The sequence below is a fragment of the Equus asinus genome, chromosome 5 (assembly GCF_041296235.1).
Source record: "Equus asinus isolate D_3611 breed Donkey chromosome 5, EquAss-T2T_v2, whole genome shotgun sequence".
In the NCBI taxonomy this organism is placed as follows: domain Eukaryota; kingdom Metazoa; phylum Chordata; class Mammalia; order Perissodactyla; family Equidae; genus Equus; species Equus asinus.
Genome location: NC_091794.1, coordinates 15456494 through 15483085, shown reverse-complemented (window position 1 = coordinate 15483085; position 26592 = coordinate 15456494). Strand labels below are relative to the sequence as shown.

The 26592-nt window shown below is 51.2% G+C and overlaps 2 protein-coding genes across 5 annotated transcripts in view; one reads left to right on the top strand and one right to left on the bottom strand.

The window, feature by feature from the left end:
- Positions 1-3738, top strand: part of CFAP44 (cilia and flagella associated protein 44) — a 105159-nt gene extending 101421 nt beyond the window's left edge. Inside the window, exon 35 of the mRNA XM_044771585.2 lies at positions 887-3738. Coding sequence (XP_044627520.1) covers positions 887-1078 — 192 coding nt within the window. The 3' untranslated portion in view covers positions 1079-3738. The remainder of the gene's footprint in view (positions 1-886) is intronic.
- A 1330-nt stretch (positions 3739-5068) lies between these two features.
- BOC (BOC cell adhesion associated, oncogene regulated) overlaps positions 5069-26592 on the bottom strand; it is a 71699-nt gene continuing 50175 nt past the window's right edge. For 3 of the 4 annotated variants that reach the window (XM_070508842.1, XM_070508843.1, XM_044771590.2), the window contains 16 exons: positions 24134-24280; positions 21925-22068; positions 19906-20199; positions 19309-19581; positions 17702-18009; positions 14172-14334; positions 13659-13769; positions 12947-13153; positions 12419-12600; positions 11850-11955; positions 11369-11491; positions 8929-9150; positions 7955-8190; positions 7666-7742; positions 6946-7139; positions 5069-5805 (listed from right to left, as the gene is read on the bottom strand). In XM_070508842.1, the coding sequence (XP_070364943.1) occupies positions 5618-5805; positions 6946-7139; positions 7666-7742; positions 7955-8190; positions 8929-9150; positions 11369-11491; positions 11850-11955; positions 12419-12600; positions 12947-13153; positions 13659-13769; positions 14172-14334; positions 17702-18009; positions 19309-19581; positions 19906-20199; positions 21925-22068; positions 24134-24280 (2975 nt within the window). In that variant the 3' untranslated portion in view covers positions 5069-5617. The remainder of the gene's footprint in view (positions 5806-6945; positions 7140-7665; positions 7743-7954; positions 8191-8928; positions 9151-11368; positions 11492-11849; positions 11956-12418; positions 12601-12946; positions 13154-13658; positions 13770-14171; positions 14335-17701; positions 18010-19308; positions 19582-19905; positions 20200-21924; positions 22069-24133; positions 24281-26592) is intronic. The other variant, XM_070508844.1, reaches the window with a different exon arrangement.

Genomic DNA, 26592 nt, shown 5'->3' with positions numbered 1-26592 from the left:
TAACCCTACTCTTCCAGTCCCTAATACTCTAGAGACTTGGGCCAGGTCATTAATCTGTCTGTTTCTATATCTATGAAATTGGAATAGCACCACCTAGTTCACCGAGTTGTGAGGAGGAAGTGAGATGGTGCATGTAAAGCACGTGGCACAGAGTGGACACTAGGGAAGCATCACGTCCCTTCCTTTAATGTGCATTCAAGTTTGACTGACCAGCTACTTAGGCAGCAAGCTCTAGGCCAGGTGCTGGGTGGAATGTGAGACCCAGGCCCATGGGCCTTCTCTCCAACAGGCACAGGATCTCACAAGAAAGATATCAAAGAAGCATTTAGGTTGAACCACATGACATCGCCACTTTTTTAGATTAAAAAAATGGTCAAATATGAAATTGCAAATGGTCCAATCTGATGATTACAATGATATATTATCCCTGTTTTGATAGAACATAGAGCAGGAAATCCTAACTTAGTCCAGGGGGCAAAGGCTGCACCTAAAGGTGATGTCTGCAGCCTGGGCAGGAGCTGGCTGGGCAGGGCAAGAAATCTGATGAGGAAATCAAGATTTCTTTTTTGGAAAACAAAATATGGGCTGTATAGAAAAAGGATGTCCCTTGTCTCTTAGGATTCCAGCAGTGAGTCCTCTGATAGCTAGCTTAGTGTGTTACCTACTCATCTAAAGGGGATTTACATTTTAAGAGATCTTCAGTAGCCCATGAGGGACCCATTTCTCATGGTGGGATTCCAGTGGAGGAATTGGAGGCCCCTTAAAAGAAGGAGCAATGGCTGTTGAAATTGGCTGTCAGGCAGGCACTCCTGACAGATGTGTAAGGACGGGGAATTTTTCACCTTCCAAATGACGCTTAAAGCAGGGAGGCGTTTTCTTTCAACAGGGCAATGCCTTCCAGGGCCCTCGGAAAGCAGACATTGTGGCAAGAGAGAAGGTCACAGAACTGATCCAAGTCCAGGCAGAAAGGATTTCCGCCTTAAAGAAAGAGATTGCCCTTTTGCGCAAGAAAGGTGGGTTCATCCTCCCACCCATTCAGCCTCCACAAGAGAACCAGATGAAGCCCATGGATCTTTAAATTTGCCTTTTTCTCAAATCCATCCAAGATGTCTGACGCATTCACCAGAAGTTCTATTCCTTGTGGCCTGCGACAATCCTAATGTTTTAAAGTGAAGTTATCTAAAAGTCTGAAACCAGATCCAGTCATGTAGTTTTAATATTGTTTCTCCAGTTTGGTTATCTGAGAACTGACTGCAGCACTCAACATCTGTTTATTATTGAACTGAACCATCTTAGATCTGTTTGGAACCAACTGGATTGAGTATGCAGTCCCAGAAGGCTGTGTCTCACATCGCAAGCAAGCATCTGTACTATAGCCTGTTTTAGGAAATTGGTTTTTTGGTTCTCTGAATTTTTAGCCATTGGCAAGAAAAAGTGTCATTCAGCAATCCATGAGAAAACTTCCTTTCTTCAAAGCTTGAATCCTTGGAAAATATACTTTGATGTTATTAAGTATTCTCTGGGAGGACACAAGAGAAAAAGACAAACTATTTTACCAACGATATCTGAGAACAAGAAATACAAATTAGAATTTTGGCATTGTTACCTGCATAGAGCAGTAATGTGAGGGCTTAGGATTCAGGAAGTGCAGACAGAGATAGCAAAGCAGTTCATTCTGGCTTGGCAGAAAGGAAATAACCAGCTTCCTGAATCACCCACGGTTTCAGCAAACCCTTCTGCAATCAGTGGGGCAGTGGCGTGTGTTTTGCAAAATGGTCAATAAGGAGGTTCTCCTCTGAAGATGTTTGCCGCTTTCTCAGTATTCTAAGTATTCCCACCATTTCTTATGTCCTATGCCATTTTCTTTCAGGTTCTACTTGAGTCATTTGCTAGTTTTGATATAGATCCAGGAGTAATGAAATAAATTACATCATTCTGAGAGATCCTCTCTAACAATCACTTCTGATTGTGCATAACATTTTAAACTAATCTGAGAGTAGCCTTTTGGTTTGGGGGTAAGCGGTCATTGGGATGCATGGCTGCACCCATCTAACAACCGTCCCGCTGATATTTGGATTCCTGTTAATAGTGGCACATGGCACTTAAGATTCAGAGCTCCATGTGTCCGTATTAAGGAGCTACTCTAGTGAGGCTGTCCTAGCATATAAGTTGGTCACTGAGAAGGAAAGGTGAAGAAGGCCATATTGCATCACTGTGGAAAGTGACTCAGCAATGTCAAGTCTTCCTAACCTGTGCTAGCCTGCTCATCTGCTCCCAAATACAGACAGGACTGACTGACTTTGTGTGTTAGAATATTTGTATGCGTAGCCATTTGGCCTATTGTCTCCCTAAGATTCTTTCATATTCCTTCTTAAGAGGTCCCAACAGTTCGTGCTCATCACCATAAATCTCTGATGTAGGCAGCTTCTCTCCTGGAGAGCACCCTTTCATCACTTTCTCTGCTGTATGCCCTAAACTATGTGTGCCTTTCAAGCATTTTAAAAAATGTGCTAGTCATCACTCTGAGCGTTCCACTTATTTATTGCTGCATAAAAATTACCCCCAAACATAGCTTAAAACAGCAAACACTTATCTCATGCAGTCTCTGAGGGTCAGGAATCTGGGAGCAGCTGAGCTGGGCGTTTCTGGCTCAGGGTCTCTCGTGAGGCTGCGGTCAAGCTGTGAGTCAGGGTTGCAGCCATCTGAAGCTCGGCCGGAGCTGGAAGGGCTGCTCCCAAACGCCCTCACTCGGCTGTTTGGCAGGAGGAGGCTTCGGTTCCTCACTGGCTGCCTACCACACGAGCCACTGTCTGCATAAGGTGGTCGGTCCCCGAGGAGACACTGCCCCCTTGGTAGTGGTGAGAGTCAGGGGCAGTTAGGTCATCTTCCTGGGCCTCATTTTATTGTCTGACAGATGAGAGATTTGGAGCAGCCCTGAGGTCCCTTCCCATTCTGAAATCCTATAGTTCTAATTGCAGCAAGAGTGGATTTTGGGTCTATGGAAGAGCCGTGTCAAGGGTTCCATGTGTTTCGACTTAGAGCAAAACCAATCAGGATGATTATTTTTTTCCCAAATTGAACTGGACTAAATCGTTTCTGAAGTCCACAATATTTAGGCCTTCCTCCAGCACGTTTGAAATTTGACAACGTAGTTAGCACTCATTTTTATTTTGAAATGGACAACATAGATAGTTTTAGTTTCCTTTCTACTTGATTCCAGACTTAGTCTTGAATCTATAATTAAGAATGAGCACCTGAGTCTTTGGAAAGTTCAGCTTCCAACAGAAGGAGACCCTGGGGTGCAGCTTCAGCTGGGGGCAGATGGCAAGGGGTCCTGCTGCCCTGATCGCACTGTTCTCTGCCTCCTGCTGTGCCCTCAGAGAAGGCAGCCTCTCCTCTGAGCGTGAGGCCCCAAATCAGTCTAAATGAGTTACTTGTGGATCAACCGTTAATGAAGCTTGGCTATTGTGAACCCTCATGCATAGTATCTCACCTCAGCATTGGAAGAAAAACTGTAGAGTCCAGCAGGAAAAGCAGTTATCATTCCTGTGAAGTCAGCCTGTCCTATCGCATGGGCTGCCCTCCTGATAGGGGTCTCTGGGCCAGGAGCCAGGTCTCTGAGCTCTGCACCCCCACCAGCTCAGCACACCGGGTCTTACTCTTCCGTCTGGTAATTTATACAGCCTTTGCTGACTGACTCAAATTTTAAAAAGGCATTATAGTAACTAACCTGCATCTAAAGAAATAAAAAATGAAATGAAATTGAATATCTGAGCTGTTTCATTTTCCTGGCGGACATTTAAAAGCCTGGTACCCTAATCTTTTCCTTCTTTCCTGCAATTGGCTAAGGTAAGAATGCACATTTATCTCATTTAACGTGCCTCAGAAGTGCTTTATCTTTCCCCCTTTTTTTTTTTTTGAGAACTAAAGACCATTCAGTGGTGGTACGGTTCCAATGGTGTGCAGAAAGCAACTTTACATGTCACTTCAATAAAGTTCACCAAAAGCTAATGGGCTAGAAGGTGAGTTACAGGCCAGATCTGAGTGCCCCTGGATTAGCTGAGTGAAGGCTGAGACCGTGACCTCTGCCCCACTCCTGGAAGTGACCTCTGACCTTTAATGACAGGTTGTGTCGAAGTCATCTTATTTCTTCTCTTCCTTGCTCTGCTTCCCCTTTCCTATCATTGCCATGTTCTTTAAAGTCCTTCATTTTCTATTTTTTAAATACTGCTTTTCTGAAAATCATGTGGTGCCTCGATGAGAGTTCTTTTTCCAATTTAGCGGTTTGATGGAAAAACGACGCAATGATGTAAGAGCAGGCGCTGTATTTCTTCTGGCCAGCAGAGGGCGCATTTGTCCTAGACAGTCAGAGTCCCTCCCGGGCTTTCCTGGGATCTTCTCTGGCACAATGACTCTTAATGAGCTTGAGTGTCAAGTGGCATTTAATCTGTAACTGAATCTGTTACTGAAATCTAGAAAATACATCCCCCCTGATAACAGTTAAAGGGTGTGAGGGCTTTCATCGCAAGCTTCAGCCTCCATCTAGTTTCACGTATAAAGGTGGATCCTCTGGTTGGACAGCAGTAAGTAAATGTTGATTTTAAACAACTAGTGAGTCAATGCCTCTGGCAATGTTGGTGTATCTTTGGAAAGAGAGGAAGTGAGTTTTATCAGGCACCACAAATTCACATGTAGCCTAGCACTTCTTCAATGCTCTTTTGGAGAAAATACTTGGTCTTCAACACACACCTCTCTAGAAAGGATTAATTTCATTCCTTTGATGTGCCCAAAGCTGCTCCTCACTCCAGTCAGTGAGCGAACCATGAATCTGCCTCTCCTCGCCTCCTGTACTCTCTCCCTCTTGGACTAACCTGTGATCCATGCCGTCTACATTAATAAAAACAACTGACACCCAAAAAGAAAAAACTAGGGACATCTGCCACCTTTTCCAGATCTCACCTCTTGATGGATCTGAAAAATGTCACAAGCGTGCATTTTCTACAAATGCTCAAAGCCTAAGTCCTAATGTCTGGAGAGAATGCTGACTCACACGTGACTAAGCTGAAGGTTACAGGGAAGACTAAACATTTATTTAGAAGTTACAGTGTTTGTTTTTACAGAGATATGTTGCCACAGATTATTGATTCTGGAAGGTTTGTTAATGCTTATAGTACTATACACATCTCAGTCTATTCTCACGGACGTCTTTTGAAAACGTTTCCCGAAGCACCAGATCCGGCCATCTTCACGGGTGTCTCCAGCCTGTGGCCCTTGCATTTCCCTCAGATCGTCACAGACAGTGTGCCTAGGATTCTTCCCTCCAGCAGCTTCTCTGCGGGCCTCCTGCAGCCTCCCAGCGGAGGGCTGCCTGCTCTGTCTGCTCTCCAGCCAGCTCCTTACTCCTTCGGGGTTGACTCCTGCTGTGTTGCGGCTTGTTTTCCCTCTCATACCTCAATGGGGAGGATCCCTACGTCTCTCTCCAGAATTATAAAAACATACACATTTATTTACAAGTGCATAAATATATAAATATGGCTATTATAGAAAAATAAATACCATTTTCTCTGCCTCTTTTTTAAAACAACAAATATAGTCTTTCTGGAATATCGGCCTCTGCCTAAATTGTAGGAGGGGGTGTTTCAAAAGACACGTGCACCGGAGGGCTGGAGGGGAGCCGCATCCCGAGCTCCTGCCCTCTGTAGGCCCCCGTAGGATGCGGGGGACACCAGTCTCCTCCACCCACTTGGCAAGAGTCGGGACTGTCCACCTCTTCAACAGGTACAAGGCCCAGGCAGCACGGGGGCCCTGAGGAGAGAGAAAAACGGGAACCATTAAAACCCAGACTGACCAGGAACCAAGGCTCAGTGGTCTGGGTCAATCTCTCTGTGGCAGGAGCTGGTTACACCAGCGTTAAAGGAGCGACAGAAACCTACACCCGTCACAAGAGCATTTTCCCTCCTCTAAGGTCTCTCACAGACATGGAGGGGGCACTTACTCCCCATGTCCCACCTACACCTTTCAGCGGTGGGACCATGGAGGCTCCTGAGCCCTTAGCCTTGTGCCCTGGGGCAGATGAAGTCAGCTAAGTCCGTGAAATGTGGAAGAAAGCCCTGCTCTTTCCAGCCTTCAGCCACCAGTCTACCCTTCTGGTGTGATCTCTCCTCGTGATCATCCCACTTACAACGCATTCCCCCAGATGCAGGTGGTTCTAGTTTAACGATACTAGATCTGGCTCCAGGAGGTGCCTGTCTTAAAGTTTCATCTCCCAGAGACAGGGTCTAGGATCTGCGTGTGAACCGACATCCAGCCATGGAGGCTAAGAAACACGAGCCAATCCTCTGAACCGACCTGCACCCCAACTGAGCGTCCACTGATTTCCAAGAGACTGGCACAAAGGAAGACGGTGGGATCGGGGCGGGGGGCGGGGGGGAGCGTGCCTTAAGTCTCTTGGGGAAAGAGTCCTGTGGAAGCAGAGAGACGATGATGAGGTTTGGGAGACCTTGGCTCCTCGATCATTGATGCAACCTCATTCCTTAATTAAGAGACAAGACCCAACAAAGCGAGGTATTTCAGGGGGATTAGAGAAGGACTCTCAGTGCGAGGAGAGGTGGGAGGACTTTGTGAATGGCCTTGAAATGTAGAGACCAAAAGGGCTTCTTTCTCTGAAATGAAGCAGTGCACTTTCTCCCAACCTTTGAGGACACAGCTTGCCATGGTGGCGGGGGCCCCACCTGGTAGGCCCCTGCCGGGCCTTCAGCAGGGCGGGAGGACGGCCAGCCATCTGTCCCTCCCCTCTCTCTCCCAGATGAAAGCTGTGGATGGCTCCTCATCAAGGACCACCTTCGAGGACTTATCTCTCCCTCCTCCAAGTCACTCGTGGGTCGTGGATGCCTACCTCATGTCATCCCCAGCCTGTTCAACCTCCGCCCTGCCCCTGGTACTGACCTGGGTGAAAAAGAGGGTCCCACGTTGCTTCTAGCCCAGGATTCTGGGGTACACTCCTCCTTCCTGACTGGCCTGTGGCGGCAGGCTGTTCCTGGATTTCGAGGCAGTCCTGGTGGGTCTGGAGCAGCTGGTGAGTTGAGTCATCAGGCAGTGTGTATAAGAAAGAGCCCTCATCCGGGTTAGACTTGGGACCCCTGCAAGCACGAGACCAGATGGGGAAGTGAGCTAGGGGCGGAGGGGGCTGTACCCCCACCCTCCAGCTGTTCCCTGTCCGTGGGCATCAGAGCCGGTCAGAGCTCAAGGGAGCAGGGACTCCTCCCCTCTGAACATCAAGAGGCGCCACACCATCACTTCATGGATAATTCTAGTCTATCATCTCCATTTTATTCTATGCAAGCCTGAGCATGTGAGATGCTGCGGAGTAAGTGTCCAGGGGAATCTGGGCAAAGCCAGCTGTATGTGGCTGCTCTGGCCTGCCAAGTGAGGGGAGGATTCTGAGAGGCCAAGCCATGCCCTAGAGCAGAAAGGGCATCACGAGTGCAGTCCCCCCAACTGCCTGTCAGGCAGGAGTCCTGTGGTGCAGGTCATCAGACGTGGGGATTCCTGAGTGGAACACTGATGCTCGCCTCTCAGTGATGGTCGCTGGATTTGAGAAGCTAAAGAGAAAGTGAGCTCTCGGGCTGGGGAGTGGAAGGCAGGGAGGGGGAGGGGCCTGGTTACCTGGGAACCTGGTGGCTGTGGGGGTCATATCCATTGCCAAGAATGGTCTGCCTCAGCAGGCTGTTGGTGTCATCCTGCTGCTCAAAAGAAAGTCAGGAAAAGGTGATGTCAGTGAGTCCAGGTAACTTTCCTGTTCACTGTTCAACAGGATGGGCTGCTCTTGACTAGAGAAAGCCTGGCCCAGCACTCCAGATTAGAGGCTGGAAGGGAGGAAGTCCCAGGAGGCAGCCCAACCACTCCCTCCATGGTGGCCTGTACGGGCTCGCCCACACTCTCAGGGCTGTGTTACCTGCGGAAGCTCCCCCGGGCAGTGTTGCTGTGGTTTCAAGCCTGGGTAGCCCATGGCAGCTGCAGGGCAGCCCCTGTTCACATGTAGCCCATTGGCACAGGCCCGTCCATTGGTGCCACTGAGGTAGGGCTGCCCATTGGTTCGATGGCCTGGGAGTCCACCCAGTGGTACCATAGTATATTGGCAGGAGGAGGACAGAAGGGCACTTCGAGGAAACCCCAGGTCTGTTGTATGTTCTGGAAGGACAGAAGGATAGAGGTATGCTTAGGCCTAGGAGGCCTGGGGCAGCTTCAAAAAGTCCAAGATGAATCCCGGAAAACTCCTGAACACATAGGGTCAATTGAGGTAGGCAGTGAGTTGACACTGCCCGAGGGACATTCTCTCTCAGAACATTCTTCTTGTCACCCACTCCTTCCTAACATCCATTCTTTGTTTGCAGCAGGGCAAAGGGTGAGGAGATATAGAGGCCAGGGTTTAGGGGAAGGAGGAGGTGAGTGAACAGAAGGAGCAATGTTTGGGGAGAGGCAAATGGACCAGGTGTGTTGCCATTTGAAGCAGAAATTAGCAGATAATGTAAGATTAACCCAGGAAAAGGGGGAAGCTCAAGGCAGCCCCAGACGCAGAGAAGAGGCTGGAAATGCTTGGAGGGAAGAGACAGGGTCAGTTTTCAGTACGAACACGCAGTCAAAGCAGCAGCTTCAGACATGAAAAGGAGTTGGAGTGAAGGAAGTGCTGAGTTCCCGAGATGCAGACACGACAGACCAGCTTCCACGTCTTTGTATTCTCTTCCATCTGCCCAGGTCTGTGCGCTGGGAGGAGAGGGCCGAGTCTTGGAGTATTCTCTCACTCTCTCCAAGAATGTGAGGTGGGGTGCCTCCAATCTTGCCCTGGAGAGGCCTCCTTGGGGGGCTGGGAGGCCCCTCTCCCCTCCCCAGGCTCCTTGCCCTTGGTTCTGAGGAGGGTCACTCACTCACTTTGCTTAGACCAGGCTCTCCACAAGCAGAAGGGGATGAAGGCGACAATGATGAGGACAATGGAGCCCAGGACAACCCCGACAACCAAGTAGGGCAGGTCGCTGGAGCGCGCCACCATGGTCCCGGTGCCCACTGGCCGCTCTATGGTTCCAGGGGGTGGCGGCTGAGGTAGGGCCAAAGTTGGGGGTGGGAGTCGACCAGGCTGACCAGAAGACTTCCGAGCTGTAATTGCAGACAAAACTCACTTCAGCATCTATTCTTTGACATTTCTTTCACAACAAACAGAAAAAAAAAAAGTACCCTGATTTGATGGTGTGGGAAATGGGGTCAAATTCACAAGACAGGGCCTCAAAAACCCTCATTTGGATTAATGTGGTGTCCAAGCTCAGCATGAAATGGCATCTAATGTGAAATGTGATATTGTTGAGGAGAACTGAACCTTATATTTCAAAACACAACCTGAGATATTGTGAGCCAAGCACTAGAGTCGGACTGGGCCTTTGGGGCAGAAGTAGTCTAGGGGGTTTCTGAAAGCAGAGCTGGTGAACTTTTGGAAGAAAATATTAAAAAGTGCATGAAACCGGCAGAAGAAGTGGGATTGGAAGAATTTACTGTTCCTGGACGGATGAAGAGATGGGAAGTACCAGCTATGAGCTCAGGCTGCATCGCAGGGCGACAGATTTCTGGGGACTCCCCAGGACAGGCGGCAGTTGTGAAATGCCAGTTCAAAGGTGATGGGGTGGTAAACACCTCATCTGGGTTCTGCTGCTGTCAGGGTGTATGTGACATCGTCGCCTCCTTCCCCCTGGACTTCCCAATCCTACAGGCTCTGATTATCCTATAACCTCTCTGACTGCTGCCTCTTCCCATTTCTCTTTTCTTTCTGTCTTCTCCTCAGACAAAGGGAGGTCATCCTGGGCCTTCTCAGTCCACACTCTCTCATCTGTTCCCATGATTTCAACCGATATCTAACCACTGCCAAGTCAACCTCCCTTCTCTTATCCCTCCCACTGGGCACCAGACCTGCTCCTCTCATGGGACACTTGCATTTCAGTGTCTCAGAAGAATCAGACTCAGTATGCTTCCAAGTGGCTTCACCTTGGTCCTTTCTCATGGAAGCTGGTTCCCATTTCAATAAATGGCAACATCGCCCCTGTGGTACTTCAAGCTAGAAGCCTCAAGGTTTACTTTGAGCTCCTTTCTCTGTCTCCCCACTCCAGCATGCTGTCAGTCCCTAGTCCTACATACGCTTCCTCAGAAAAGAGACTCAGGCCCACCCCTTCACCTCACCTTTACTCCACGGCCCCAGTTCTCTCCCTCCAGCCACAGTCACTTTCCTGCATAGTCAACAGTCACCCTTCTCAACAAACAATTCCAATGATGACCCTCCTCCACATCATGGCCCACAGGGTCCTCAATGACCCACCAATGTCCCTGGCCTCTTCCCTGAGCATTCCTTCTCTTGTCCCCATCCAAGGGTCACATACTCCAAGCATCTGGAGCCATTTCCAGGCTGATCCTGTCCCGAGACCACTCCCTCCCCAGTCCAGCCTGATTCAGTCCTTCCAGAAGACCGGTGCAAAGCCTTTGTGAAGCCTCTGTTCTCTGTCCTGGGCACTCTGTGGTCACTTGATACAGGACTCCCAGCTGTGTGTGTCTCTGCCCCTCGCTTCACTGTACATGAGAGAAGAGAGTAGGAAGCACACACAGGAGGCACTCAGGATTTGCGAGTCAGTGACTGAAAGCACTGCAAAGCTGGAGAGAGAGTGCTGATGCCTCAGTGACAGGAAAACAGGCTGTTTCTTGTCTTCATTCCTATTCCTTTGTGGTCTTCTGATCATGTACTTTGCAATATGTCTGCTGTATACACTTTCAGTATTTGCAAAATGGAGATAATGCCACTGACCCACTTGACTAAAGCGCAAAAATTAACAAGTCATTATGTGAATACATTTAGCAGGTTTTAGTGAAGAGAAAGAGTCTGGGCTTGTAGTTAGATGAACTTGGCCCAAAGCATGCTCCACTGCTAACTGGCTGCAGGACCGTGGTCAAGGCACGTCATTTCCTGATGCTCAGCTTCTTTCCTATCTCATGATGTTATAATTAAATTAAGTAAACTAACCAATGTTAAGTACCAAATGTTACAGCAGGAAGAAAGTGTTTATAGAAAGTTCCCAACTTAAGTTTAGGCTCTAGTCCATGAGTTCATATATGACTTAATTCCCAAGTTCCTTGAAGCTGTCATGATGGCAACCCCTTCACACTTAATTTGAGGCACAGGAATATGAACAGAAGGGTTAAGAATAATAAAGTTTGAGGATACTTGGAAAACAAGACGTCTTCCTGGGGAAGAGATACCCAGCATAGCATATGGAACAGTGTTTCTGCCCTAGTTTGCTGGAAATAGGGAGAGGAAAGCAGAGAACCCAAAGAGAACCACCTTTGGTTTCACAGATCATCACGTTGCTGAACTCGCTCTCCCCTCCTTCATTGAAGCACTGCATCTTAATGTCGTAGGAGGTCTCTGGCTGCAGGTGGCTGATGGAATGCCAGTATCTATCCCCTGGGAAAGAGAGCAAGAGAGTCACGAGTGGTGGTTTTATCTGGTTTGCTTGGCCCCCATGGCAGTCAGACCCAGTCAGGGTTGTGTGTTTGGGCTGGTGCCGCTGACCAGCACAGGGGCCATGTGGTGGAGGGACATTGGAGGAAACGTTCTAGGTGCCCGCCCGAGTTCCTGTTGGCCTGTCACCATGGGAAGCAAGCATGTGGTTTTATGAACTTGCTGACCTCGTGTGTCATGAAAGACTCAACGATATGGGGCGCAGATGCTTTGTTTCACACCGGCCCAGGCTTCATACCTTCACCAACAGCTGGACCCCCTTGCCGACAGAGAAAACTCATCACACACAAGTGTTTCTCACCTTCCACCATATCCTTCTTGTAGTCACTATCGTTGTCACTGTCTGTGGGTCGGTAATAGATATAAAAGCCATGGATTGGGGTGTTGTTGTTACTTGCTGGAATATACTATAGGGAATGGAGAAGAAAAAAGTGGACAATGGATCAGAGAAATCATCATGTGAGCAGAACCACTGGTGGATGGAATTTTACTGCAGCCTAGAGTTTAAAATTCACTGGGAGACCCTGCCAAACATTTCTGATGATATCCCCAAGGCTCTCTGGAGAATGCTGTGGAGATCACTCATTATTCTATTTAGCCTAGAGGTCCCCCAGCTTTTGGAGAAAAGAAACAAACTGCCATTTCTCTGAAGCCTTCAGTAGCCTCTGAACCTTCCTGGGTATTGTGAGGGCGAGTCCCTCTGGCCCAATTCCCAGGTACATGGGTGGAGCAACACTTAAGGCGAGGCGTCTCAAAGGGAGGACTGAGGCAGAAAAGTGATTCCTTCTTGTCTGTGACGCAGCAGCCAGATCCTGCCCAACACAAAGCTTGGCCCCATCTTCCCACTGCAGTCTGTGCAAGGCCACTTACCATCCACTTGAGCATGATGGTGGTCTCGTTGATGGCGTCGGTGAAGGTGATGTAAGGGCCGGCCACTGGCCTCTCATACACGCGGCCGCTGTAGCCCGACACCATGTAGGGCCGGGAGGGGGCGCTGGGCTCGCTCTCCCCCAGCATGTTCAGAGCCCGGACTCGGAACTTGTAGGAGGTGCCTGGAGAGAGACACTCGCTGAACCCAGAAGCTGAGAAACACTGTCAGACACCCCGCAGCCCACCCAGGCTCAGGACCTGGAGGGATCTTCTGGTGCCTAAAAGCAAGCCCCAAAGGACTCATAAGAACTCCACCCTTGTCGGAAGGGAGCCACAACAGAGATGGTTCTAGACCTCTTATGGACAGAGAGAGGGAGCAGGAAGGGCTGTGGGACTGAGGTGCAACCAAGAACATCCATGTGAGCCTGGTGGTGGGCAGACGATAAGCAGAGAGAAGGGCCCCCACTGTCTTCCTCCAGGTGGTCGGGGGCACTGAGGGACCAGGTAGGACAACAGCCAGGCCCCTACCTTTCTCTAGGCCTGTGATCTCCACTGAGAGCCGGGAGGGAGGGATGGCGCTGGTGGCCAGAATCCAGTCCCCCACTTTCTTTAGCTTCTTGTACTCCACACGGAAGGACTGGATTGGGAAGCCACCATTCCCACGGGGAATCCAGGTCACATACACTGATGTCTCAGAGGCCATGGAGATAGTAGGCCTGTCTGGAGCTTCCGGGGCTGGAGGAAACCACACAAGGGAGAAAGGAAGCAGGAGGAGGGGACACGATGAGAAGACAGCTGTATTGCGTCTGGACTTCGCCTGTCCTGATGGGGGCCTGCTCCTCCCCGCAGCCCTCCGCCCCCAGGCAGCCGCTTCAGACCTTCCTAGGGCTACCTGGCTCACCCTCTCCTGTGAGGAACTCAGAGTTCAGACCCCTAAAAGTTCTACTTCTGCAGTGTCAGAGTGTGGAGGTCAAGGGCCAGCTGCTGTCCCCTCCACTGCTCTCTGGACCCACAGGGTCAGCAACCCCAGTGTGGGATTTCAGCATTTCATCCGAAAGCTCCAATCTAAATTTCCTCATTGTGGTTAACTGGGGAGATGCCAGGAAAATATCATAAGGACTCTTGGACCCATGGAACCAAGACCTTGTTCCACCTGCAGCAATGAGCCTTCTGAGGCAGAGGACCTGGTTCCAGTTCTGACTGCTCGTCACCGCCGCCCTCTGGGTTGCTGGGGGCTTACGGGAGAGGCGGCCATGGTCTGGCTGGCTGCTGCTCTGGGGGCTGGCTCCAGGGTCATCTCTCTGGATCTGCTGCTCCTTGCTGGCCATGATTTCAGGTTTGGGCCGCCGTCCTGGGTAGAAATGAGCTGAGATCAGGAAGGGAGGGGGCGTGCACTCGGTTTCCCCTTCCACAGACTGTGTTCTGCCTGAGGGTCTGTCAGGTGGTCTGACAAGGTGATGCAAATAATACAGGACATTGGAAGTGTGGTCCGACTTCCAGCTCTCCCTGACTGCCTTGGTGTTGCACCTGGCCCCTAAGAGAGAGGGGGCAAAGGGATGCCAGCTGGTGACTGTCTTGATGAAAGGGGTGACCTCAGCCTGGTCACGCAAACCATAGGGAGGTGATAGGTGAAAGGAAGATAAAGTTGCAGGTGAATAGCTGGGACAAGCTGAGCAGGGCTTCCCACCTGGGCCTGGGAGGATTGGCTCAGGCCCACGGAAGCCCCGAGCTGGGGACAATGTTTGGCCCATACCAGTTCGGAAGGTCACCATGGCTGTCTGGCCTTCGCCTGCACAATTGTAAGCTGCCATCTCCACTTCATACAAGCTCCCAGGGTCAAGTCTGGTGAGGGTCAGGCGGTGCTGGTTGGCTGGAATGCCAGAGATGGTCCAATCATCAGAAGAGTTTGTGACCTGCTGGAGAAGGTTGCTGGTCTAAGGACCGGTTTCTTGGCTTGGAGCTGCAGGTGGGCTGCGGTTTGCAAGGAAAGCAGGACTGAGCCCAAGAGGGCAGGAGGAGGGAAGGAGCCTGGGCCAGGCTGGGGGAGGGGGTGTCATTGCAGAGCATAGACTGCTCCTGAGGCTCTGGGACACCCACCCTCGCTGGGACAGTAAAGTCAGGCCTCCTGATCTTTCATCTAAAGACCCCATCAAAGAAAACTCAGTGGGGAGAGTCCAAAAGGCCTGAGTGATACTGCTGAGAATTTCTCCAAAGATCTCCTCTCTCTGCATTTCTGAAAACCCCCATGTTTAACCTTCTGTCTCCTTGCTCTATCAAACCAAAAAACACAGTTCCTTCAGTTTGTAGTCTAATGAGATGATGATGAAAATGACAATAAAAAGAGCAGCCCCAGGAGAAATGGCCACGTTTGCTGAGCGCTTACTCTGTGCTGGACATGGAGCGAAGCACTTTGTATGTTCTATAACGCGCATTCATGACGACAGCCCAAGAGACAGGTGTTAACATTGTTCCCACATCACAAAAGAGGAGACTAACGTGCAGAGGGATAAGCAGTTTGTCTAAGGCCGCACGGCTGGGAGTGCAGAAACCATGACACCCCTAATCATAACCTATCCTAGAAAGACAGAGTCTGGGAGCCAGAAAATCCTGGGTTCAAATCCTGGTTGTGTCTCTTACCAGCTACATAACCCCGAGCAAGTTCCCTAACCTCTCTGATCCCTAAGCTCTTCATCTCTACAGTGAGGCAAATAAAATCTCTTGGTTTACTCTGAAAATTAAATTAGATGATTTCTGTGAAGGGTTGAGCACTGAACCTGGCACACAGCAGGCTCCCGACGAAGACCTGGGCCCTGTCCTGACCTCCCCACATCCTCCGCTCAGTGAGCTCTCCGCCGTTTCAATCCTCCTTTCGCCGCTCCTGCCCTCAGTCCTTGCTTAGAACTTTAAAACAGTGGGTGAATTGGAACTATTATAGATTAAACTTCAATGGCTTCAAATTCCTAGCTCTTTAAATCCAAAGAAGAAAATATAGGCGTTCCAGGCTCCCCAGCCGGCGATGCTGAGAGGCTGCTTCATCTCCCCCCACCCCCAACCTTTCAGGACAAAAGACTTAACTGCCAACTGCGCACATCTCAGAGCCTGCTGGAACCTGACGCTGTGGTCTGCTGAAGGAATTAAGCAGCTGGTAGGAAAAGCTCGTATTCCCAAGCAGAATATTCCAAAGCAGAACAAAACCTACCATTCAAGGGACAGGGAAAGTCTGGGCTCATTAATGTCAGGCTTCCAGGATTTGTTCCAAGGGGAGAAGTTTTTACAAACTGAGAATCCCCAGTGGTGCTGGAAACCCAAACACAGAAGCCCAGGGTCTGCAGACGCACCAGGAAACGAAACTCGCTCCATGCATGTGAAAAAGTGAAAACGCGCTGGATGATTCCCAGCCTCCGGCAGGAGACGGGGGCTGAGAAACCACAACCCAAACGCTGATTTGTGATTTCAAAATCCTTTCTTGTGTGATGATCTTTAAGACGTTAGTCCCTCAAGACAGGAAGTGCTTTCAAGACACAATTTCTGCCTTGGCAACGTCCACCTAACAGCTCCAAGCGCCCCACAGGCGGGAGCCTAATAGAAGCCAGACCCAGTGGGGGCGCCCTCCTCTCCCTTCCCCTGCACCTCTTCTCCCCGGCCCTCCAGCACCCGCTCCACACTTCCACCGGGCTCGGAAATGAAAATAAGAAATGGAACTGTAATTAGTCACTGTCACACACACCGAGGGGGTGAATGCGGCCTCAAGCCTGGCATTTCCGATCACCACACATGGCCTCTGCCAGCCTGCCCCTTGGTAAGGCAGTTTCAGGGCCACCTATTGGCCTGAAAAATATTATTCTTGCTCTCATGCTGTTCTTGTCTCCTGGGGACCACAAGCATTTGGCCTGCCCTGATCTTTGTCTACAACTCTGAGATGGAGGTGTCCAGTTACATGAGGAAATAAGGATTAGGACCAGCCCTGCCCCATAACCTGTGCTGAACAATATGGCTTTTTGTTAAAAACCCATTCACCCCTTTACTGGCTGTCCATGAAGCGGCCAGCAGGCCGAAGGTTAACGAGAAACTGCTCCCCGTGGTCCCCACTGAGGAGGCAGCTTTGCCTTAGGAGTCTTTCTGCCGACCCCAGTGTCTCTGTGGACTTGCCCTGAGCCAAGGTGTCCTAGGGGAGCACATAGAGGGAAAGAAGAGACTGAGAGGGGCCGGCAGGGTCCAGACGGGGGAAAAAGGGCGTCTGCATAGCCAGCACCTTCCACGGGGCAGGGCTGGTGGTGTTTTTCATTTGTTCATTTTAGAGGGGGAAGAAGAGTTGATAAATACTTTTAGTTCCACATTCATACATTTTCCATATTTTCTACGAAGTGCACATAGCACTTGTATAAGCAAAAATAATACAAATGTATAATAAAACCTAGCATTTATAATACATTATTACTTATCAAATAAGATTTTAAAAAATCCATTTAAGAACAATAATTATCTACTGCTAATGGCCTTAGAAGAAAACAGCATGTCCCCGGGATGAAGAGAAATATTTTCAAGGGAACTTCACGTCCTCCTGCCCAGCAGCCTTGACCGAGGGCGGCAGCCCTGTCCTGCCTCACGGTGTCCGGGGGGCTCCGTTCTGGCTCTGCACCCTGTCAGAGCCGGAGATTCCCTCCCGAGAGCTCCCGACACGGTCCCCTGGACAGACTTCCTTCTGTCAGGGAGAAGGGGCTAAGGGCTGAACAACGTGCTGTGCTCTCAGCTCAAATGCCTGCTTGTCACGCCCCAGCCATGCTGAATCTGGAGAACTGAGGGGGTATTTTATACCCTCAGAGAAAACACTTGTTCACAAATATTTGTCCTCCTGGCTCTAGAGCCAGCTTGCCGTGCCAGAGTTCCTGCAAGGATGTGCCCAGCAGGGCTTACTTTGGTTAAAAGACAAAACAGAACACCATCAACAACAAATGACAGAGGGAAGAGGGAAGGAAGGGGAGGGTGCACAGGGCGACTAATGGCTAACGCTCCTCTGGGACTAGAAGCTTCCGGGAAACCAGTGCACAGAGCTCAGACCTGAGACACTACAGGGCTTTGTCCTGTGCCTCCCAGGGTCACAGATGCCCCACTCACAGCCAGCTTCCTAGGAGGTGGTAGGAAAGCGCTGGGGGAGACAGAGGTCGTGATTACAGTGGGGACTGCTGGTCCATGCTTCAAGAGCTCAAGGGGTGATGGCTAGTGGTCAGGGAGCCCCCCCCCCCAGCCTCCCCGAGCGCGGTGGGGCAGCCCTGAGAACCATACCTTGCGGTGTTTCACCACATAGTAGAGGATGGGAGCCCGGCTGCTGCCCTCGTGCCGAGGCCGCCACACCAGCTCGTAGGAGTCGGTTTTAGAGGTCCGGGGTGAGCTGAGGATGACAGGCGCCTCGGCAGGAGCCACCTGCCCCTTCTCGCCAGGGCACGGTGGGGAAGCCGGCTGTGCTGATGTCGGGGGCCTTGGGAGCCCCTGGCGCCCCCTCAGCATCTGGTCAGGGCTTCCGGGCCTGGAGGGCAGCATGGGAGGTGTGGCAGTGTCCGGCTTAGCATCCCGCCATGGCCTCAGGGTCGTGTCTGTAGGACGAAGCAGGAAAGAGAAGGGAAGGAAGAGGCTGTTAGTCCCCTGGTCACCTGCTGAGCTGTTCCCCAGGGAGACAGAAGTCAGAAGACCTGCTTGGTCAGGAAGAGCCCTCAGCTCAGGACCGGAGGCAACCGTCAGCCTGCTCCTGGGGACCTGAGGTGACCATCAGCCCGCTCATCGGGACCTGAGGTGACCATCAGCCTGCTCGTGGGGACCTGAGGTGACTGTCAGCCCGCTTATCGGGACCCAAGGTGACCGTCAGCCTGCTCATCAGGACCTGAGGTGACCATCTGCCTGCTTGTGGGGACCTGAGGTGACCGTCAGCCTGCTTGACACACAGCCAGGCTCTGGGAAGAGAGGGCTGGCCCCTGCCCTGCCAGGAGGGAAAGGCAGCCCGGTGCCCAGTGCCCAGGCTTCTTGCTGTGACCCAGGGGTGGCAGACAAACAGCTCGGCCACCTGCTTGTTTCCTGAGCCCACACTAGTGCATCTTGAGAGAATGCTTTCAGTTTTCTCCAGAGGTGCAGGAACCCTGTACCCTCTCTCTTATGTCTCGGCTGGGGATAGGGAGCTGTCTCTTCACTGTAGGACCTTACCACCGTGACACAATGTGGGCCTCTTCCTACACCACTGCAGTGGCCTGGACATGTGAGCCAAGAAGCCAACTGCAGATGCCCTCTGCGAGTCTGAGAGCCCAGGAGAGGCAACGCTCCCTTCAGGAAGCTTCCACAGACTCTGCCAACACTAGTTTTTCCTTTACCTGACCTCCTGCACTACAGGAGGTTGGCACCTGATAATGTTGATTCAGTATTTTATTATTTGTTGCTGCATTTTTCTCAAATTCTTTCCTTGGTAAGTTTTATCTCCTCCATGAGAAAGGTCTTGAGGATAGGGTCTTTGATATGTTTCTCTGCATCACCCTTATTACCTAGCCCAGTGCTGAGCACACTGTAACTGCTCCATCCATGTAGGTGTCAACTGAAATGAAGTGAACTGAGAAGGACAGACTCGCTTGTCTTTGTGCTAGAACAGTGGTTGTCAAACTGGGTTCCAGGGAACCCTAGGAACCCACAGATTCTGCAAATTAAAAAGTTTTTAAAAATATAACCAGTAAATGGGTCATTTTCAGTAGTGAAAATTTGCACTTCTAACTTTAATAAGTTAATTAAATTTGAACTTACAACTGAAAGCCACTTTAATCTATTTTATATCCTGGGGTTCTGGGTTGGATTTCATTTGAGAAAAGGGTTCTGTGAACATTCAGCTGGAATCTCAGCCCATGCGCTGCGCTCACCTGGCCTGGCGGTCCTCAACTGGACCACGGCGTGGGCGCTGCCCACTTCGTTCTCGGCCATGCACTGGTAGACGCCTTCGTCCTCGGGCCCCACGCTCACCACCCGCAGGGCCCGCCGGGACAGTCGGAGGCGCTGGCTAGAGGTGAGCGGCACGGCGTTCCTCAGCCACAGCACGGAGGGCGGGGGGTTCCCACGCACCTCACAGGTGAGCTTGGCACTCTGGCCCCACGGGATGACCAGCTGGGACAGCTCCATGGTGACCTCAGGGGGTTCTGCCGGGAAACCAAAGCAGAGGTGAGAGAGGCCGAGTCTTCCGTCCAGGGCTAGACAGGCTGGGGAGGGGCCTGCAGTCACGAATGGTTCTCTCCTCCCCAGTGGCAGTTGGGAGAGGGAAGGAAAGGTCCCATGTCCCCTCCATCAGAGTCATGACAGCATAAAGAGGGCAGCCAGGCTGGACATCCTAGTCCCTGGGGTCAAGGAGCTGTGGCCCTCGTACTCCTCTATCCTCACTTGGCACGTGTCTGAGCCTTGGGCTATGAGCTTCTAGAAATGCACTCAAGAGACGGCCGAGGAGGGTGTCTGCAGGAGAGGCTCACCGAACACCTGGACGTTGTAGAGGATGACCGCTGCCCCGGGCTCCCCGACCCCGTTGTCAGCCATGCAGCGGTAGGTCCCCGAGTCCTCCTCACTGGTGGTGTCGATGAGGAGGTTGCTCAGCAGGAAGCGGGTCTTGTTGTAGCCAGCGACACTGGACCCATCCTTGGCCCAGGTGACCCGAGGGGGTGGGATCCCACTGGCCACACACTCCAGGATGAGACTCTGGCCTTTGGTGACAATGATGCTCTGGGCCTCTGGGGGGTAGATGATGCGGGCAGCCTCAGCGGTGGAGCCTGGAGGGGCAAGGAGGGCAAGGACAGCAGGTGGGCCTCGGACTTCATGCAGAGGATCCCCGGCCCGCCTCGGTGGCCCAGCCCCGCGAGGCAGTCCCAGAGATGTGGATTTGGAATCCCACAGCCCTCCAGGGGCTTACGATCTGCACAAAGTGGGACAAGTCACTTAATTCCTCTGGACCTTGGTTTCTTTATGGGAAACAGGGACCTCCTTCTACAGAGAGCTGTTACAAGGAAGTAAGGAGATGGCAGCAGAGCGGCATTGTTGACACAAGGTATGCACAGATAACCATGTGTTGGCAAAGAGAGAAAGATGAGGGGTGGACAGAGAAACCATTTAAATGATGCAGGTGATTTTTCTCGCTTGCAACCCTGCAAGTGCGCTCTGAGACCAAGGATGAGATGCAGACAAGGATCCGAGGTGTCCCCCAAACCCCACCCATGGGGCTCAGATCCCGAGTCTCTCTCACAATGTGAGCATCTCACAGTGAGCATCTCTCTGAGCTGAGTGGGACCCGTTGTTTAAAGATAGGCATTTCTCATATTGCGAGGTCCCCAAAGGAAATCCACTGCTTCATCCGGGGCTCAGCTGAGGAAGTCGCCATCTTTTTCCAGTGCTGGCAGAACCTGCCCAGAGCTTATTGAAAGGCATATTGCTCTCCAATGTGCCACCTTCCTCATGGACCTTCGAGGAGCATGTTGACTCTGTACTTTGGCTTTACATGCCAATCTGGGGCAGATCCAAGTTTTATAAGACCTGCAACTTACACAGCTTGGGTGGCCCTCTTTAAGAAAAAGAATGCAGAGGGCAGCCCAGTGGCACAGCGGTTAAGTTTGCATGTTCCGTTTCGGGAGCCCCGGGTTTGCTGGTTTGGATCCCAGGTGTGGACCTACACACCGCTTGTCATGCCATGCCATGGCAGGCGTCCCACATATAAAGTAGAGGAAGATGGACATGGACGTTAGCTTAGGGCCAGTCTTCCTCAGCAAAAAAGAGGAGGATTGCCAGCAGATGTTAGCTCAGGGCTAATCTTCCTCAAAAAAAGAATGCAAATTTACAGATACAAATTAGGTGAGGGAGGAACCCCTGAAGGTTTGCTTCATTAGCTTCCTGATAAATCTGCCTCTGTGGCCAACTCTAAAACCTGACTCCCATAAGATGTCACTCCACTGAATATGCAAGGAGCATAGAAAAGTGCCCGGCACATAGCAGGGGCTCAGAAAAGGTAGCTGTTGTTTTCATATAAATGGGGGTGGGGGGGGGGTGGGGTGTGGGCCTCCATGGACTTTGACCAGAGGGAGGTGGTGAGGGCACCTCTGTGGTGCAGACATTAGGCACAGCTGGGCAGGCCTGGTGGCCTCACACAGGCACAAATGCACCGCCATCTTTTCTATGCATATGCTGTCAGCTGCTGAGCAGCAGACTGTCCTGCTGCAGCACACACATCCCAACAGACCCCCCTCTGACAGTAACACAGGAGGAAGAGGGTATCACACACAGCGCTGTGATGTGACCAGAAAGCACAGCCATCTCTGAGCCAGGTGACAGCTGTGTGCTGTGAGAGGCTGGCACTAGGGTTGGCCGGAGGGGAGAGGTCCCCACCCTGGCTGAGTCCTGAGTCCTGCATGTCCCATGGCTTCAGCCCCACCTCAGAGAACACAGATCTTGAGCGTGGACTAGGGCACCCCCGGTCCCCCCTCCATTAGCGAGACCCTGCCCCTTACGGCGCACACGCAGCCTGTCGCTGGAGCCCGAGGTTTTCACTTCCTGGGTCACCGGGTTGTAGGCAGCGCACTTGTACATCCCCTCGTCCTCCTGGCTGGCGTTCACAATCTGGAGGTTCCCCGATGGCATGATCAGGTAGTTATCTGAGGAAAGGGCAGGGCGAGGGGAACACGGGGTAAATTAGGGCCCAGAATACTGCACTCAGCAGCTCCCACAAAGTGGGCGGGGGGAAGGTTGGGTCGAAGCCAGGAGCCCTATACCTGAGTCCCAACAAGCCCAAAGCAAAAATTCCATTCTCCCCATAAAACCTCACGCCAAGTGGGACAGAAGTGCCAGGGAGTGAAACCAACTAAGCAACCAGCTAACCAACTAGCTGGCTGACTGACTCCCCCGAGTCAGTACACAGGTCTACGGAAGGTTTTACACCTTCAAGGGAGCTAGGGTGGGTGGAAAGGAAGAAGGAGCTGGAGTCTGCCCGACCTGGGCACAAACTCTAGGTCTGTCGTGTACTAACTGTGTGATCTTAGGCAAGTTAGTGAGCCTCTCAGATCCTGTTTCCTCATTTGTAAAATGGCATAATGTGTGCTGATTCAGAGCCATTGTAAAGATCGAGGGGGCCAGGCTGCATCCATGGGGGATGAGAAGATCATTCCCGCAAGTGAGCAGGAAGGAGGGAACTGACTTCAGAACTTCCCATCAGTCTCGGTCACAGGCACAGCTCTGAGGCACCTAGCTCACTAGTGAATTTCTGCAACCAGGGAGGACTATCCGAACCCCCAACCACCGTCCTCTCCGTGAATGCCACCAAAGCCCCTTCCTCTGTCTCGCTGTCATGCTAGGCTGTGTCTGCTTCTGGACGCCGGGGACAAAGAGAGTGGAGCCCCAGGGCTGTGTTCAGCTTCTTTCAACAGGAGACAGATTCACAGCTTCTAAACACCTCAGGGACTGGGATGGTGTCCAGTTTCCTGGCAGACAAAGCACTGGCCCTCAGCTATGAGTTTCAGGTGGCCAGCCCTGGGAGTCGTGCTGTCCTTGCACTCTAGGCTCCCCGAGCCTGGTGCTGGCCTGCCATGGGGCTGCCCTAGGTGTGAGCTGCTTGGGCAAATACCAGACAGAATGGGAAAAACTCTCTACTTTTGTGGGATGGGTAGGCCTCCTCTAGGCACTACTGGCAGGCTTCTGCTAGGGAGAGGAGAGATTAATGGGCTTCTCCTCTCAGTCTCCAGTTATTGCTGAGTGGCAGGATTAGGGTTGTTAGCCTTTCAAAAAATAGTTTTCTGTATTTTCTATAGTGAACATATATTCCTTTCATAACCATAAAAAGTTAATAAAATTTTTATTTATTTATTTATTTTGCTTAAGAAGATTGGCCCTGAGCTAACATCTGTGCCAATGTTCCTCTATTTTGTATGTGAGTCGCCTCCACAGCATGGCTGCTGAGGAGTGGTGTAGGTCCACACCTGGGAACCGAACCCAGGCCCCCAAAGTAGAGTGTGCCGAACTTAACCACTAGGCCAACGGGCCGGCCTCAATAAAAGTATTTTTAAATCTATAGGATATTTTTAAAAGTACAAGTTTTGAGCAGTAGGGTCCAGACAAGTAGGGTCTGCTTGGCCTGGAGTGCAGGGTCAGTGGTGGGAAGAAGCTGATTTCATTTGTCTTGAGATGCCCTCTCCCCGCTGGCACTCTGTGGACCAAAGCTTGGCCTCCCTGGACCAGCTGTCATGTCCACTGTGGCCTGAGCAGGAAGCTGTGACTGCTGACATAGCTGCATGGCCAGCAGAATGGGGAGAGGGAAAAGCTCCAGTTCTAGTAAAAAGATTGCTCTGCTGTGTGGGGAAGAGCTCCCACCAGGGAACCCGCAGCTGGGGAATGGCTGGGCTCGTCAGGCAGCCTTTCTGTGTGGCTGGTGGCAGGGAGCTCGCACAGGGCAAATTGGGAACCCTGTGCTGGGCCCCGATCAAATGGCAGCAGCTCAGCAACATCTCCCCGGGCCACAAAGGATGAAGAAATCCCTCACGACGGGGCAGAGGACCTCCACAACGGAAGCCAACCCTTTAGGATCCTCCAGTGCTCACTATCAACATGGAGGACAACTGACCATGTGAGGAGGGGCTGTCATGGGTAGATGGGGGTTTGGGATGCAGGGGTCAGAGCGGCCAGCTTCCCTGCTGGCCTCGGCCTCCGGGCTCCCACTTGCTCACTCACCTCTGGACGCCTCCAGCCACTGTTGTTTGACGCTGTATCGGACCTGGGCTTTGGGGTGGCTCTCAGGAAGGTGGCAGGCGATGACCGCCGTGTTCCCCTCATCTACTTCAATCACGTGCTGCACGTCTAACTTGAAGTCCTGGAGATCTGTGGAGAGAACGGAAGGTGCCGGCTGGGTCTCCACGGAGGAGAGAGACAACGCGACCTTCCCAGGTGGGCTTCTGCCTTGGTATCTTCTGTCACAATAGACAGCTGCAGGAACCTCACACCCTGGGGGCTCTCCAGGGGTGCGCCGAGTTCTTCCTCCAGCTTTCTGTTGTCTGTAGGGGTTTCTAGGATGGAATGTGCAGCCCTCATCACACATGGAGTTCGGTATACATAAGCTGGAGGGCAGGGGCGGGTGTAGAGAATTCCATCAGGAGGTACCTGTAACACAGACCAGCCTCTTCCGTTAGACTGAGACATGGGGGCGAGTTGGCCAAGTCCATTGGCCTTACTGAACCTGGCTGGAAATGGGTTATGGTCGAGGCACAAATGTCCTAGCACAGCTCAGCTAATGGAGACGGAAGGAAACAATGAAAGAGAATGCTGATGTCTTTTCTCCAGTTCAATCAGGAACAGCCGTCCCCGGTTCTTCTCAGACACCCACAGTGAAAAGTGACAGGCCCAAGATGCCACTTGATCATCAATGGTTATAACCAAGAAAGCTGATTCCTGCTACCCCGGAGCTATACTCTATGTCAACGCTAGTCCTTTCTCAGGACTGGGGGTGGGATCTGTGGATGCCCTAAGGGTTTTCTAAAGCCAAGAGGGATCTCCCCAGTGTGGCTTAATGGCAGTGGATTGTGGGGGAGCTGAGGTCCTGACACGAGGCTGCAGTCTCTGGCAGCATGGTGGCATCTCTCCTCACTTGGCTCAGTGGCAGGAAGGATGGGATGTATACTGGGAGAAAATGGAGGTCCATTTGGAACAGGAGCAGGATGATTCCCAAACAATCCAACAGTCCAAATGACAAAACTGTCTTTGCAGGAGCCAAATCACTGATGTCGCAGAACAAAACGGGCCATTTGTGCAACAAAATCACATTGTGAATTTGGTCTTCAGGATTGTAGCAGAATTTAATTTGAGGGAGGAAATAAAACTAACGGAGAATAAGATAAGAAAGAAGAGAATATTAACCCAGACACAGTCTTCAGAAAGGCTCTTAGAAAGCCCTGGAGGCACCCTCTCTGAACGCTGACCCCACCAAATTTTGCTCAGCTCCTGAGAACTGACACCATGGAGCTGATGGCAATTCCACTGCAAGATTCCACCTGCCTGTGTTGCTGTTTCCACTGGAGACCCAGGGAAAGCAACAGGAGCGGGCGGCATCAGGTTTCTCACAGAAGACAAGAGGTAATTACCAAAAACAAACTACTGTCACCATAGGAGAGCCCGCTGATCAAGCTCTGAGGTCAGGAGGTTCCCAACCTAATGGAACTTTCCAAAAGCTCTTCGTCAAGCTAAGCTAGGGCAGGAAAGTCCTTTTTTTCTATGACAGGATTCTGTCTCTTCAATTATGATATTAGATGGTGAACTTTTAGGGGTGAGGACCAAGTCTTGTTCACATATGTGTCCTGCTGAGTTAACCTAGGGCCTGGCCCAAGGAGATGCCCAGAAATAGTGAATGACTGAAGGAATGATTATCTTGGAAGCTGAGCCCCTCAAGTCAGGTACGAGATGCCCATTTATGGGGCCTATGAACTCAAATTTCCTAGTTGCATTTGGTCTGCACTGTGAGCTCAAGGACATGGGCCTAGCACAAATTTGCCATGAACCTTTTCTCGAAGTGTGGCTATTTTGAAAACAGAATGTTTCTTCAGAGGTTACTTCCGGGGTCACAGGAAAGAATTGAATAGGTCTAACGAATGTGGAGTGACAAATACATGCTGTTCACGAGTGGTGTGGCAAAAACAATGACAGACGGCCTGATTCATTTCTACGGCCCCATCGTACTTTCAAGGCTGAGTGATCAAGGGATGTCTGTGGGACATGGTGAGATCTCTCACGGATTCCTTCCTTTGGGTGGGTGGAGAGCGTCCTGGGCTTTTAAAGAATTATCTCTTCATTATTTAATTTTGTGTATGATATCTGACCCTAACTAAAGTGTACATTCCTAGTGGGCAGCCTATTAATTTTGCACTCCACACCCCAACCCCAAACCCCACTGCACAGTACTCAGGATACAGCAAATGCTCTCTACCTCCTTGCTGAATGAATAAATAGGTCGGAAGGCTGAGCCCAAGGCCAGCTTTATGGGCATGCAATCTGTGCAGCTGCACAGGGCCCCACGCTTGGAAGGGGCCAACACTTGGTTTAATGCTCTGCTGTCACCATCCTGAAATTCTTAATAATGTTTGAACAAGGGACTCCACATTTTCATTTTGCACTGGGCCCCACAAATTATGTAGCCCAGTTCT